This window comes from Falco rusticolus, chromosome 3 (assembly GCF_015220075.1).
Source record: "Falco rusticolus isolate bFalRus1 chromosome 3, bFalRus1.pri, whole genome shotgun sequence".
Classification (NCBI taxonomy): Eukaryota; Metazoa; Chordata; class Aves; order Falconiformes; family Falconidae; genus Falco; species Falco rusticolus.
Window position 1 is genome coordinate 60404595 of NC_051189.1, and position 15915 is coordinate 60420509.

At 38.8% G+C, this 15915-nt stretch overlaps 1 protein-coding gene across 7 annotated transcripts in view; it reads right to left on the reverse strand.

Moving 5' to 3' along the window:
* The window catches only part of PPP4R1 (protein phosphatase 4 regulatory subunit 1), a 66286-nt gene that overhangs the window by 31624 nt on the left and 18747 nt on the right, over positions 1-15915 (reverse strand). For 5 of the 7 annotated variants that reach the window (XM_037381473.1, XM_037381472.1, XM_037381470.1 and 2 more), the window contains 3 exons: positions 11107-11213; positions 1970-2112; positions 448-594 (listed from right to left, as the gene is read on the reverse strand). In XM_037381473.1, the coding sequence (XP_037237370.1) occupies positions 448-594; positions 1970-2112; positions 11107-11213 (397 nt within the window). Of the gene's footprint in view, positions 1-447; positions 595-1969; positions 2113-11106; positions 11214-12756; positions 12800-15915 lie in introns of all 7 variants that reach the window. The other 2 variants (XM_037381474.1, XM_037381475.1) reach the window with 2 other exon arrangements.

Here is a 15915-nt window from a genome sequence, read left to right on the forward strand (position 1 = left end):
AGGACAAAATCAATAAAGAGAGTAGACATAGAGCAAAGTCCAACAGAACTCAAGCATTAGATTTCCCACTGATTGAAATTTTCCACAAATGCAATTTAAACCTCCATAAAACAAACCAACCTGAAAAAAAAACCAAAAAGGGAACAATAGCAGATGCTTTGAATTATTCACTTAATTATGAAATATTAATTAAATAATTAATTTAACATTAATCCCATGTGCTCCCTTGTCCAGCTGGGGTTTTCTTTACAGCATATATAAGCTACTGAATCTAAATATAACCTTGAGTGTAACACAGCATGGAAAAAGTTACAGATTATTTATGGATATTAGTGCAATTTTTTTGCTTTAATACCACATGGATGTGCAACTTGGAAACACACTACCATCACTGCAGTATCAAGCATTCAAGCAAACTATACTGTGTGATTTTGTATTGTTACTTACAGCCACAGCTTCCGTTTTCACATCATCATTGCTGTCTGGAGCTGTCAGATCTATCAGAACAGGGCATACTTTCGTCTCCACATCATATCTCTCTATGAGTTCTTGCTCCAACAGAACTAATAATGCTGCCTGGCTTGTTTTTCTTACCTATCATAAAAAGACAAAAAAACAAACCAAGGAATTCAAAGAGGTTTTCTGTTTAAATGTGTGTTCTTCATTCTGGAAGCTGTACCTATACACTGCCACACACCTATACTAATTGCACTTGTCGAGAGGAGGAGTGATCCAAAAGCAGTTTTGCAGACACTTCATGTTTGAAACAAACTGTGGTTGAACCCAAGAACACTTGCATATCTTAAACTAAGGCAATGCTATTACAGAAGTGCCCACCTACACACTTCCCAAAACACAGGACAGCAATGTCAAAAAAAGCAGTCACGGCAAAGCTCATGCAATATATAAAGAAAAGCAGCACGACTAATTGGGAGTAACAAAGTTCAGAGGAATGTGACTTTTATTTAAAAAATCCTCTTTTTCTGAGATTAACAAGTTTGGCTGCCAATGAATAACTGTGTTTATTTTGTATTTTAAGTTCTGAGACACAATTTTGCTTAGTCCCACCTAAAAAAAATGCCTGTACAACAATAAGATAAACATTAATAATGGACTTCACACATGGCTAACCCCTGCCTCTCTTAAAAAAAATTCATTAGAAAAGAAAACATCACATACAGCAAGGGGCTATATACTGCAACATAACAATTTTGAAAACACCTTTGAGATCTTTGTTTCAGAGCAACCCAGCCAAATGAACTATGGAGTATCAACAGAGGTTAAGACAACAAAAAGAACCACTGAATCTGCAAGCAAGACAATATCAAGCAGATGGCTGTTGTATTATACAAGAATCAGCAAAACAACTACTAAGAACAATAGGTTTGGATACCTATTTTTAATTATGGAAAATTTAGAAAGGGCAAGACAGCAGGGGGGAAGAGAGACAAACTCAGAGGCCTAAAATTCTTAAACTAACGTATCAACTAGGAGTAGTCTATTCAGAAATGATGTGGAGAAACCTAGAGAAAGCTTTAGGCAAGCTAACTCATACCTGCAGAGCAAGTTCAATCTGAAAGCTTTATTGAATCAATATACAAATAACTGGTCGCGAAGGCATAAAAAGGAGCTAAAAAAATTGAATTATACCAAGGAGTCAGTTCTTCATGACTACTCTTCCTTTTTGACAGAATTTAAATTATGTAAGCATCTCTAAATGACTGTTTGATTTTGTCCATAAGAATACAATACCAGATAAAAGGCCCTAAATCAGAACAGATCATGTTAGATGTAAAGATGTTGGAAATTTTCTTTAATCCAGAAGTTCAGAGTGCCATGTACTTCATGTTAATTCAAAGTCTTTTTACCCCCAAAATATTACACACTTCTGTGATGCTAAATTATTTAAATTTAACATCACACCAGGTATATTCAACTAGCTAATAAACTGTTTGTAAGAGACACTTACCTGGTTATTTTGGTCTGCGAGGTATCGTACCACAATAGGCAGTAAGTATTTGGAAAAAGCATATGGGATCGAAGGTCTGTTTTCTTGACAGAACATAGCAATATGAGGCACCTGTTCCATCAGTTCTGCCCGCACTGTTGGCTCTGTCAGGGTCAAGATATAACCAAAAAAGGCACAATAAATGTTTACGAGGATACTGCCAGATACTGTCAGAACAAACTTCTTACAGTCCCGTACACACAAAGTATGTTCTCAAGTGTTCACATCAGTAAGTTTATGTCAAGCTTAATTCTGACAAGCACCATCTTTTTGCAAAACCAGGTACAACTACACTCCGTATTGCTAAACTACTAAAAAGATGGGTCCCATATTCTTAGTAAAAAAACCCAAGAGGAGGTATAAGAAAGCAAGCTACCAAACATTACAAGTATCAGAATCTGTCTGAACTCCCTATGAATGCCACCTATTTCAAAGAAACCTGCTGAGCAGAAAGTCAACCCAAATTGGTACTGCTACGAGAAGAAATGAACTGAGGGGGCTGTACACAGCCCCTCCCACTTTTTCAAAGGCTGCAGATGGGTAACAGAACAGAATGAGGAACCATCAGACTGGGCAAAGAGGGATGGAGGGCTGAGAAGCAACTGACAAGGAGTTAAGACCAGCAACTAAAAGGAAAGGAGACTGGAACTTGCTGTACAAGAAACTGGAACCAGGGCCCAGTGCCAGGACTGGCGGGACTTACTCCCACCTTTCCCAAAAGGCTACTATTTCAAGACATGCCCAGGACATGATCTAAGGGTACGAGAGGCTCATGTCACGACACTTATCACTAGGATCTCATTCTCTCTTCTTAGGACTCCTGCCTTACTTCTTGCAGTAGACATGATGACTTGGGGTGGGGGGCAGGAAGGAGGGAGAATGAGGAAGATAAATTTGGCTGAAGCTGTATGTTTGGCAGCGGTGCTTCTTAAATTGTTTCTGAATTTCCTTCAGGCAGTTCCCACCCTCTCAAAGCCAAAACCTGCAGCTCCATTATGCCAGTGCAACTGTTCCTGCAGCCAGACAACAAACCATATCAAAGAACTCATCTGGCTGACACAACTTTTGCCCCACCACAGCAGCATGATTAAACAGCAAGAAGTGGCACTTAAGATTGTTCTCCCTCTGCAGTCACAGATTTCCCTCAAGTAGCAGAACTATGTGATGACAGAATCAAGCAAGTGATGGTAACAGAGGGCACTGGGACTGCTTACTGTGACATTACCATCAAAACAGGATGAAAGAAGCAAAATGCAGAGAAACCCAAGCCATTCCTTTGTCTAGCACAAAGCTGTGCAAAATGCTCAAGCCAGACTCTTCACAGAGTAACTGCACGCTGCTCATGTGATTGCAAGTCTGAACTCTGCGTCTTCACTGCTGAAGAAATACCAGCACTGCAATCAAAGCAAACAGAAGAGATCTGTATTAAGCATATCAAAAGCTACGTATAAAGCTTTAGACACTAGGCACTCAAAGCAGGCACACTGTTTTGACTGTGATACCTCTACAGCTTGCCCACTCACTGGTAAAGTAATGGTAACACTTCCTTTCCCCAAATTGGCTAGATTTGTTGGGAAATTGAATTCATAAATTTCTTTATGAAGCACTCCAGTAAGAAAGCAATGTGTATCAAAACCATAAGATCCTTTTTTCCTCAGAACAGGGTTCATCTATTATGCAGCACTTAAGAGAGTGGCCACGCTACCTGACAGTACTGAAGAGCTGCTCACGTAAAGTGAGCCCCCTTCTTCCATAGCTACTAAGCAAGCTCTGGCTTTGTGAGGAACACAGACAGATGAGATGGTACAATTAAAGATTTGAAAAATTAATGCCCAGGAATGAATTAGAACTGTAAAGTCACACTAGTTCTTACATCCCCTAACTTTTAAGTACATGGCTTTGCAATCTTAGCAAGGTCAATTCAAACCAACCAACAAACGAGCACTGTGTATGTAACTGGCTGTGTAATGCAACACCATAATTCATTATCAAAAAGGCATTTGTGCTGTTCTCGGCAATTACTGCTGCTATGCAAGAACCTGAACCTTAAGCTTACCAATTCAGATAAGAGCTCAGTTCTTCCAAATGCTGAAGCATATGTTCCAGTGTGTACTGAATAGAGCCTAATCTTGCAGTCTGATGAGGTTACAGTAGAGCTTTTTTTGCATTATGTTTTCTAAAGACTCAAGCAACAATGCCAAAAATCTCCACTAAAGATAAGGCTCTTTCTCATTCCCTTCATCCATTCCTCAGCTTTGTCTTTAGCTTAGACAGGTGGCAGATCCAAATACAGATTCCAGCAGGCTTCAATATCTGACAGCATCCACCATTTCAGCTTAATCTTTTCTCTTTTTATAACCAAATTTATGGTTTGGTCATCACCACAATGAATGGATCAAGGCATTATCACTCAGAATTACTACACACAGCCTCTTAAAGCAGAAGGTCATCTAGCTGGGGAATACATCTATATTACATATTTTTTTACACTGTACAATACAGTCAGGAATAGACTTTCATACAGTATAAAGAACATCTGGGTGGAGAATTTTGCTTCACATCAAGACTTAAAGTTTCTATTTTAGGCACTCTGGAAAATCACCATGTACAATTAGGTTCTCCATAACACTTGCTTGGAACAGTATTTTTCCATTTAGCAGAGGAAGTATCTTTAAATACTACTCTTTTCAAACTATGTCCTGAAGGTACAAGTCTATGCCTTAAAGTAGCAGGCTACTAGGGAAAAAAAGCTGAACTTGTCCAAACAAATCTGAAAACAAATATTAATATAAAAAATTTGATCTCAGAAGCAAACTCATTTTTCTTCTTATTCATTAGCACTTTATTTCATTCTATCGGGTCTTGTGCATTCTCTAGATACAGAATTACACTGAACTGAATTTTAGAAATCAAGCAAAACTAAGAGAATGACAGAAGAAAATGAAAATAGACTTCCCTTTCTTCTGTTTATGAAATAACTTTGAAAAGAGGGTGCCAGAATGACACAGTTCTACCCCTCTCAATTTCCAGGCCACATGAAGCCAGCAATATATTCCAACCAGCGTCTCCAGAACCTGAGCAGATTTTGATCTGCACACACCATCCTTCAATTTAGCTATTTCACAATTCACTGTTTAAATCAACATTCCAAACTAACTCCAAAATCACAGAAGTCATTAACTGCTCCTTCCTCACCCATGAAAAAACATTTAAATGTCCCTTAGAAATTGACACCATCTCTCATGTAAGCCAAGTGCCAATATATTCATCTAACTAGTCCTAGCACAGCCACTTAGCTTTCCTACATAAATTTGTAATGTTTATTTCATCCCTGCTGAGGCTTCAGTTCACTTCGTATTTCACTTCAGCTGAGAGGAAGTAAAGCACCATGGTTACCTGTCTACTGGAAATTAAAAGGGGATTATTGCAGGGCTGCACAGTACAATACCAACTAATTGCTCCAGAACAGTTATTTGCAAATGAAGTAATTACTCCAGAGCCAGCTCACAACCAGATTTATTTCACAATAGCTTATTCTACAACGTACAGTATTTAAAAGAAATTCTGCAATGCTTTCATTATCCAAAAAAGACGATTCTGGAATACAAGCAGCAATCAATTTCCCCTGCATCTGTGAGGGGCTGTAAGGTTTTTGTGTTATACTTGTATATGAAGAACAATTACGGGTGATGTTAATGCTGCTTTAACTGACATTTTTCATTATTTTTTTAAGTACACAGGAATATTAATAATATTAACATTTGTTCTTGTTAAGGGTTGTGAGTAAGAAGTAAAGGTGTAAGTGCATAGCTTCACATTTACACTTACATTCTTTAAAAAAATGTATCGGTGAAAGGCAAATGAGAAATGCTAGAGAGAAACAAGCAGCACAGAAAACACCTTCATTCCCTTTCCCCTATATAGATCCCTACTTCTGTATTCAGCCTGAATATAAGGTCCACAGTACACTAACCTGCCAAACTGCCAACAGCACAGCAATAGTACTGGATTTGTATACACACCTGTTCTCAAAGTGAGTGTCATTTGCACGATCAGAGACAAAGTTTAAATAAATTCTAGTTTGTCAACTCAAACTTTAGCTATACCCTTCTTTCCCAAATATAACTTTCCCTTCCCCTCTTCTTTTCTTTCTAGGGTCATCCATGTTTTTAATTCCATTACTCATTTCCCATTTCATCTGTCCCTCCAACTTTCATACCTTTTTTGAAGACAAAAGAAAATCTGGACAAGTAAAATACACTGTATCCAGGGCCCATTCCTTTGAGCTTAGGAGTCCATCAGAAAGACAGGTTGACTTGTGTGCTGCTTCAGTAACCAGGTTCTTTTCTCTTACTACCCAGAAATGGACTTGATTACTGACTGAGTGAGGAGTAAAATACAAACTAATTAAAGAGGGTAAAGTCACCATTAGTCACCCATCTGATGCATGGAGAGACAAAAGAGGATCACATCAAGCAAAGGAAAAAGTTCTAAGTGTAGCTGGAGGTAAGAGAAGTAGGATGGAAAATCCTGAAACATTAAGTTGCAGAAGGGGAGAAAACACAGGCAAAGCTATTGACAGCTGGGAAGGGTAAATATTAGCATTCCCATTAATGCTGCTTACATACGAAGATATTGTGAAATGAAATGCTGTAATATGTGCTATCTGACAGGTATTGTTGGCCTCTCTCACTATACCAACAGCAGTAATTGAAATGGTCTTACTAACATAGGTTAAGCACTCTATTAAGTAATTTAAGATTGTCAGGCCATCCATATCAAGCCTGATTATACAGCTTCAAAACCTAATGACCAATTAGTCTAATAATTGTTTTTAAAATCAGTTTGTTTCACAAACTGCATTCACAATTGATTCTATGCAGTAAAGAGATTACTTTTCATTTCGGAGAAAAAAATTCTAGTTGGTTATATTCAAGCAAATAAGCACCAGTCTTCCAGGTAGTCCCTTTCTTTTTCCCCATAATTTCTTTAGAATGATACCTATATGTATCTGTTTCATAGTACACTAAAATACCACATCTATTTTAGAAATGAAGATATAGACTCTCCCTCAGAAAATGAAGTTTAAAGCTTCTGGTGCCCCTTGCAACCACACTGAGCAAAATGCCAACAATGCAGTAATTCCAGCTGAGGCCAACTTTCAAAGCCAGTTAATTGTACTTGTGCACACAATGATGAAGCCTTTGTATCTTACAAGCCATTCACAAGCTGGTACCAAAAAAAAAAAAAAAAAAAGAAGTTTGAATGATACTAATTTACTCAAGTGAAACAGACAGACATAAGACCCTTGTCCAAGCTCACATAAGTCTATGGCTAGTCTACATTTGAAGATGAAGAAGGCTCAGCTGTTTTAACACAAATATAAGCATTTTATCTCTAACAAAGGTTTATGGGGGATAAATTCACATTTTCCAAGCACTGGGCTTCTATGCCAAGCTGCTTCTTGGCTTCTATAGGTTCAAAAACATCATAAAAGATGTAACATCTAAGTGGGAAGCCATACCCAACATCCCTAAAGTAACAGAGAAATTGCAAAGCAATTAAACAGCAGAATTGAAAGCAATACCAAATATCTCAGCTGTAGCTATTCTGGGGAACTCACTACCAAAGACAGCAGGGAAATTCAGAGTTCAGAAGGACTGAAAAATACCCAAACCCCACAGCAAAATCACAGACTTAGTAGTAACACCCAACTACAGCAACGAAGATAAACACTGAAGAAAGTAAGTTTTCCAAACAACTGAAATTTGGAGAAAAAGTTTCTTCAGCAAGTAAGCAGGCTGGAGACAGCACATTATTCCCCAACTGCCACTGATGGGTACCCTCCACTGGAGCAGTTAATTTCCAGTATCACCTGAAGTGGATATTTTTTCCCAGTAGAATCATAGTAGTGAACTTAAGGCTGCAAAACCACATGCAACCTGGAACTAATTCATTAGGAAGTACAAACTGCCCTGTCAGGAGAAAGGCCAAGGCGTATCATTGGTACGTGCAGTTACACAACAGTAGTCGGAATTCTCCTTCACAAAACACATTTCACTACAGCTCGCTGTCTATCCACCCGTAACCTGCACACTGGCTGTTGACAGATGTTAAAACATCACTGAGCATTCTTCAGGTATAGACAATATTTAATTCTTTCCCCTCAAAGAAACTTTCATAAATTAGTAATATTAATAAGGCACTACTCAAAGAGTCCAAAGGAGTTCCCATCTAAAGCTATTTCTTTGAGATTTTTTTTGTCAATAGTTTTTTCAAAATAGTTTGGGAGCTGTTATTTGCCTTTGTCATGATGCCTCAAAAAATTTACATCTTGGCTAGCCAGTTGGTATGTCAAGATCTGTGTCAATCATACCAAACCACAGCCTCATGACTTTTTGTGCCTTCCATCCCACAACCATATATGTGGACCTAGATCCTTTTGTAGTAAAGATTAATTTTTATTTCATATTAATGCAGTGTTTAGCACAATGGATATAACATTTAGCTTCTTTAAATATTATCACAGTACATGAAGAATAAAAACAGTAACTGTTTTGAAATTCTCTTGCTCTCAAACACAGAAATGGCTGTCTTATTTTAGCCCCAGCATATTAAATAAAAAAACCCAAACACCTACACAAAACCAAAACAGATTAAAAAAAAGCTAAAAAAAGCCCCACAAAATAAAACCCAAAACCAACCCCAAAAACTTAAAAATAAATCAAACAACAAAAAAACCTAAAAATGTTTCTTTTTCAAGCAAAGATCATGTCTGAAAAACAGCAGTCCAACTACAGGACTTCTGAAGTCGCAAGGTATTAACAGTACAGAGGACTGCTTAGGCAACTTCAGGACAGTTGGTATTTCTAGGTCACTGCTGTATCTATATTTTAGATAACAGCAGCAGTGGCACAATGAGAGAACAACTATTGTGTACCCTGGGTACATTCTTCAATTCAAACCTCGTTATACCAACACTGCCAAAAAAAGTACTTCACTTTCCGAGACCTGATTTGACCAGAGAAGACAAATACCTCCAAATGTTTTAAAATAGGCATATGACTATCACCTATTATAAATGAGAAGACCTGTACATAGTTTAGTTTGACTTCCCAACAGTGTGCTTTTATTTTTATTTATTTATACATTAAACATGAAGGCTTAACTCCAGGATAGCTCTAACCATACAAGTATCTGGCTCTAACCAAGCAAGTCAAAATGCAGATACTTTTATAATGTTTCCTTATTATAAATTGTGTGGGTTTTTGCTTTACAGAACAAGTTGAAAAAAGTATCGTGAATGGAAAAAAGCATCAGGTAAGAGAAAAATGAAAAACACTTCCAGTAATAGCAACCTTGACAAAAAAAACCCAAACCAAAACAAACCCCCAACAAAACAAAACAAAAAGCAAACAAAAAACCCTGTGTTGCAGTTTTAATAATAGCCAAGCATATATATTAAGACACAAAGCAGATCTAGTTCTGTAATAAATTTTCACATGGTTTAAGACACAAGAATATTCTAATAACCTATCTTACAGAAACAGGCTAAGTCCAGTACTGCAACTGCTTGAGGCACAAAACTCGCTGTTAAGTTTGGAAAATTTAATTTGTGAGGCAGCTGCAGAATCCAGTGCTACTAGTTTGGCAGATCTGAGGCAACTTCCCTAACGCAGGAAAAGCCTGAAATGCTGCTTTTACTGACACTGAGAAAATACCAACCCTGACTAAAAAATGTACTCCACCCTTGTTAAAGGAAACAAATTGATTTTAGCTCAACTCTGGCTGCCATTACATTTCTACCTAAACAAACAATTTGACACACTGGTGGTCACCAATGAAAAACATAAGGCTACAAAGTTCCTGCACAAGGCCATTTTCCCCTGGACAGGTCCCATTTTCCAAACTTGAAATGAAGCTTCAGAAAGTTTCTGATACTCAAAACTGTTAACATGATCACACAAACAAGCACTGTATATAGAGATCCCAGAAGCAGAGCTTTGCTAGGAAAGCACCTAGAAACAGTAGCATGCCACTGTTCTGAATTAAAACCACATTTAATCTTAAATGAATAGCAACTTATGTAATGCTCACAACAAACCATTCTCCCTGGCCAAACAAGGACATTCCCTCAGAAAAATAAACACATGCATTTTAAGTGAAGATAGTAACAACAGGATAATAGAAATTAGTAGAACACCATTTTACTGTTGGAAAGCATTATGTTCTGCAATTCCAGAAGAAGGGAGAAAAACTAACAGACATTAAACAAAAGAAACATTTTCTTCTTGTACAAGATTTAATAAGAGTTTCTCTCCACAGCACTCCTACAATGACAAAAGAATGAAATTCAGATCTTCACTAATGTTTTGCTGCTAAAGCCTTCCTTCTGGTGCTTCATCTGTACCAGCTACATTGAAATCAAGCCTTTCATTCTTTCTAAGAGCATCTTCAGTCTGGAATCTTGTTGCAGCTCTGTCCACACCATTTTTCCCTTCCTCCACTCCCCCACTGCTTTTTAAGCACTCCTTTTATTTCACTTCTTTTTTTTTCCATTATCCTCCTGGTTTTGCGAGCAAAAGCCCTTCTATATTCACAGAGCCCTCCTACTCTTTACTTACACCCCCATCTTGCTTAAATTCCTGCTGCCTCATCTTCGAAACTGGTAGCCCAAAAGGGACAAAGGGAACAACTTCAGCATTTCAAGTCTACCAAAACTAAAAGCATTTTGCACAGATGTTTTGCAAGATTTTTTCAAGGCAAGAAATTAATCTTTATCTACAAATCTAAAATAATCATGTAAATCTGCTGAACAGACAAAGCACATAATATAAGTTACTCAAAAACATACTGATGGGAAGTGGTAATCCTACATTCTGAGGGGGCTTAATTCTGTTGAGGAAAATAATAAGGAAAAAAAGTCATCCTTGGGGCAATGATTTAGTGAAAGGCAATTTTACAATGTTTTATTGCATTTGCAGAAGACTAGTTTTAATACTGAAGATGAAAAAGAACGTACTGGTCCTGTGCTAAACACAGGTTCAGTAATTCTGACTTTCCCTCATTAGCCCAGTAAAATGTTTAATGCTACCTACCTGAATCATCAGCTAATCTGCTGATTCTCTCCAACACAGCAATACAATCTCTCTCATCATCACTGACTTCCTTCAAAGTGTCCAGCAAACTTCGAGCCACCATTTGCCTAGTTTACAAGAAAGATTAAAAATTAGCATTGTGTCCAGAAATAAAGCCAAATCAAAAAGTTGTGTAATCATACAAGTTTCTTAAACCAAACAGTAAGATTTTTACATCGATTCACTTTTAACTCAGTAAATTTTAGTTAGTCCTGCTTTGGGAATTCTTAATTCCGATACCTGCCGCAATCCTAAAGAACAGTTAACTTTAAAATTAACATTAAAAGTATCCCTTTGGTTTACAAGGATAACATAAACCAGCCACAAAGATAAAAAACAGTAACCATCTGCCAAGTGGGCAAACAGGAGCTGAATGTTAGGAAGTCAGTGTCAGCCTTCCATCCTCACCTCTGAATTCCCTAACTTGTTCCATAGAAAGCAAGACAACACCGCTATTGTCGGAACAGTTTTAAACAGAATTATGAACTTATTTCACAGAATCACGAACACTCAAGCTGAAGATTCCCATACTGATGGTGACGTTTAGAAGCTAAACTTCATTCAAATGCTACATAGCGCAATGGGTATACACTGTGAAAATAAAATGTACTAGCCCATTAATGTCTCCATGAAGCATAGAAAATGAAACATCAAGAAAATATGAAACAAGTCAGAATAAACTCAGTTACTACTTCCAATGCATGAGAAATTTTTCTAAGGATTAACTGGTCCATGACAAGATAACAAATGTGGGAGTTTGTCCTCTAAGGTTCTGTTGCAGTCTATGTTACAAAGCCATACACATCACTTAGTTCCCTTAAGAGCCCTAATATTAAGTTTTTAAACAGTGCAGCTGACAATGTGTGGCAATCAACCTTTCTCCTCAACAACAGCCTGTAATGGTATAACACTTGTTTTTCCTCACACTTTTGGACAACATAGGTTGAACATCAGTTCAGAGAGCTAGCAGGATTATCCCAACAGTGAAATGGGCCAAGGAACAGTATCCAACAAGCTGCTAGCCCTTGTACTACCCCAGAGCAATTCATCAAAATGCTGAAGCAGCAAGGGTCAAGTGCCAGATATTTCTGCCTGACAGAAACACTGTTAGGATGTAGCCTATAAAAACTATTGACAAACAGCACGGCTGTAGGCATGAACAGAAGCATAGCTAATCCTGATCATCACTACAAATGGTAAACGTGAGTGATGCTCACAAACTGGTAAGAAACTGATGGTTACATTCCCATTGTATAGGGGAAGCTTGAGAACTTCACAATTCCATGTAACTGGAGAAATGCAGTAGGTTTTCATGAATTCCCAAAGCTAAGCAGACATTTCTATTTTCTCAAACTGAAAATCAGTAATTTACATGTTTCACATTGGCCACTTGCAAAACTATTAAACTCAACTGTTTTGACATAGAGATGAACAAAACTCTCTTAAAAAAAAACCTGCAGAAAACTGTTAGCCTTTAACAAATTTCCTCTCCCTCACTCTTTTTGACTTGTTAAAAAGTGCAACATCTCTCAGCCAAGGTCTTGATATGCAGTTGGAAGTTCAGCTATCAAAATCCTAATGGAGGGAAACAAGACTACATGACACACTAACCTAGAAGCAGAGTTGGCTTGGTCTTTTAAAGGGCTGGACACCTCTGAAAAGAGAAGAGGAACAGATGAAGCATATTTCATAAACCAGCCTGCCTGGATACATGTCTGCTACATATAAAATGTAATATTGGAAAGGGAGAGACACGTCAACTGACCCATGGGGTTGGTCTCAGCAAGTAAGGATCCACACTAAACAGCACTACAACACCCATCTAACAAACAGTACTACATCCCATCTGGCTCCTGGAGACTATGGAATAGCCCCCCTACAATGCTGGGAGTTTTGAGAAGACTCTCATCTCCTCAAGAGCTTTGTTAGCAGTATCCTGAACTGTGGTGGCTGGATCCCAAAGGAAGTCTTTGCTAGTTCCTGTGAGTTGGGCAGATGGTTATGCAGAAGAAGCCACCCTGTAAACTGAAGGCCACAAACCTTCTGCTCAAGAGGAGGAGATGAAAACACAAATCCTAACCTGAAGCAGACATGGACTTATTCATTAAATTCACTCAAAGCTAAGAAGGGGCATTCAACTTTTCCCCTGGACTAAACGTAGAAGATAGCCCCTACCTGCACCCAGGCAGTATCTCCCTCTTTGGCTTGTAATAAAATCAATGGAACTTCTACATTTAGCACATTCTGGTACAAAGCATTACAACAAAAGGCAACAGGCCAAGCTAAGCTCACTTTAAAAAAAAAAACAAAACACCTAACAGGGTAGAAAGCCAGTAATGACAGGGTACTCTCTTAACTCCATCCATCTAGTGTTCTGGGAGACAATATACACTCATGTCCTCCAAACGTTATGGGCTCTGACCTAGTTCTGCCATGATCCCCAGCAATCTGCCAAAATCCTTCTTGTGCCTGCAAGGCACGAACCCAGAACACAGAGCTAAACCTACCTCACATTCGCCACAGGCTGAGCACTAGCATGTAGGCAACTAATGCAGAATGACTTGTGCCCTGCAAGCCAAGACTTTGACATGATCCGCTTACTGGGGAGCTGAGAGTAAGTAAGGGTCCCTGGTGCCCTGTCTAGCAGCCTGATCTTCCTTCTCATGCAAGCATTGGCAGTCGAGCTACAAAAAAGCCTACAGCATAAGATTGCAATGAACTATCAATGCATAGTAGCACAACATAAAGCAAGGAGTAGCTTGCCCAGCAATTTGGCAGGTGAGTACCAGGTGAGCATTTGTGAAATTTTACAGAGCTCTGAAGAATGACCTGTCTGGTCTAGACAACAAAATTAAAATAGGCAGACATGCTTCATGAAGCACAAGAGTCAAGGAGATACCCTTGTGACAGCGAAAAGGAGGAGGAGCCTCTAGGGATAATGACAACGTGCTCATAAACTGCATTCTAACAGGGAATCAGACTCCTTCAAGTACATATGTGACAGAAATAGCTCCACCAACATTAATGATGACAATATAAGTGATTTCAGTGGCATACAGTCTGTTACTATACATTACTCCTGGTTATCAGAGCACAATCTGGGACAAGGATTAATGGTTTACTGCCATTTCCCTCCTGCCACTGGCTTGGGCTTGTGCAGTGCTTGCCTCTAATGAGATACTAAGCTTCACTACAAACTTCTACCTTTGCACATTCTCCGTGCCAGCAGAATTGTCTTCATTGCGGCAACAAATAGAATTGCATCTTCTTGCCTGTTCAGTCAGATTTTGTACCCGATTCCTCCAGGTCCAAAGAGACTTTCACTAGCTGCTCTGGCAAGTGATGCTTCAAATCAATAACCTACAGCTGTGAACTCTCAAAGAGAACTATTTATTCACCACATGTGTCTTTGGCATATGACTGCCACCTAAGCAGCAATGCATCTATTTATCCATTAAATAGCTTACAGCACAAAGAAAGGCCAAAGGCTGGAACGTAGCATGCAGTACAAGAGCTTCAGCTATTATGTGTGCCTAAGTGGAGGAAAATTAGCAAAGTTCGAGTTTTCATGAGCATGCATGGGGAGAGCTTGCCCAATAATAGAAAAACTGGTAAGTTAGGATAACTTGTAGGCACACTTCACTGCAATCAGCAGTGTGATAAAACAGGGATAGATTACAAACATCCTGTCTTTATGTCCACATGCAGGGAACGGATATTTTGAAGACTCCACACACGGATGTAATTAGGATTTGTGACAACATATGTCCAGAAGAGCTATAAATATATTTGCTTGGCTCATTCAAACTCCTTTTATACACCCCTTTGACCTTACTTGGAATCAATACTGGGAGTTCTAAGTGGTATAATTATTGTGTACCAATCACCATCATTAGCCCTTTAATAAATTTCTTGTATAGAATATAAATGAGTTCATCTGCACAATGAGTACATTTAGCAAGTAAGCAGATGTTAAAAGAAAAAAAGAGAAAGGCAAAGAAAGAAGATTATTTTTTTCCTTGCCCATTTTTGAAGAACTTCTAAATGAAGATTTCATTTCATGTTTAAGTGAATACTGGTAGTAGCAACTTAGCGGAACACTATTTTCCCCAATCTCAGAAGACTGTGGAGACCAGTGACGAGCGGTGTTCCTCAAGGGTCAGTATGGGACCGGTGCTGTTTAACATCTTTGTCAGCAACACAGACAGTGAGACTGAGTGCACCCACAGCAAGTTTGCCAACACCACCAAGCTGTGTGGTGCAGTCGACAGCTAGAGGGAAGGGATGCCATCCAGAGGGACCCTGGAAGGCTTGAGGAGTGGGCCTGTGCAAACCTCATGAAGTTAGCAAGGTCAAGTGCAAGATCCTGCACCTGGGTCAGGACAATCCCAAGCACAAATACAGGCTGGGTGGAGAACGGATTGAGAACAGGCCTCAGGAGATGGACTTGGGTTTGTTGGTTGATGAGAAGCTCAACATGGCCCGGCAACATGCTTGCAGCCCCAGAAATAGTGTGTGGTCTGGAGGCTGCCTCTTCATTAATAAAACCATAACCAGAGTCCCACTTGCTTTGGTTTTCAGATACAAGAAGGGTCATTTATAGTAATATTTGTCAGGTTCCTCTCCATTCTCATAGACGAAGAGATCATCTGTGGTCTGATCAACACTTAAAAGACAGTGAGGATGTAGACCATAACATGCCAAAAATTGTCACACAGCAACTCCTTCCACCATTTGGGAAACCGTTAAAGGATTTCCTACCTCACACTC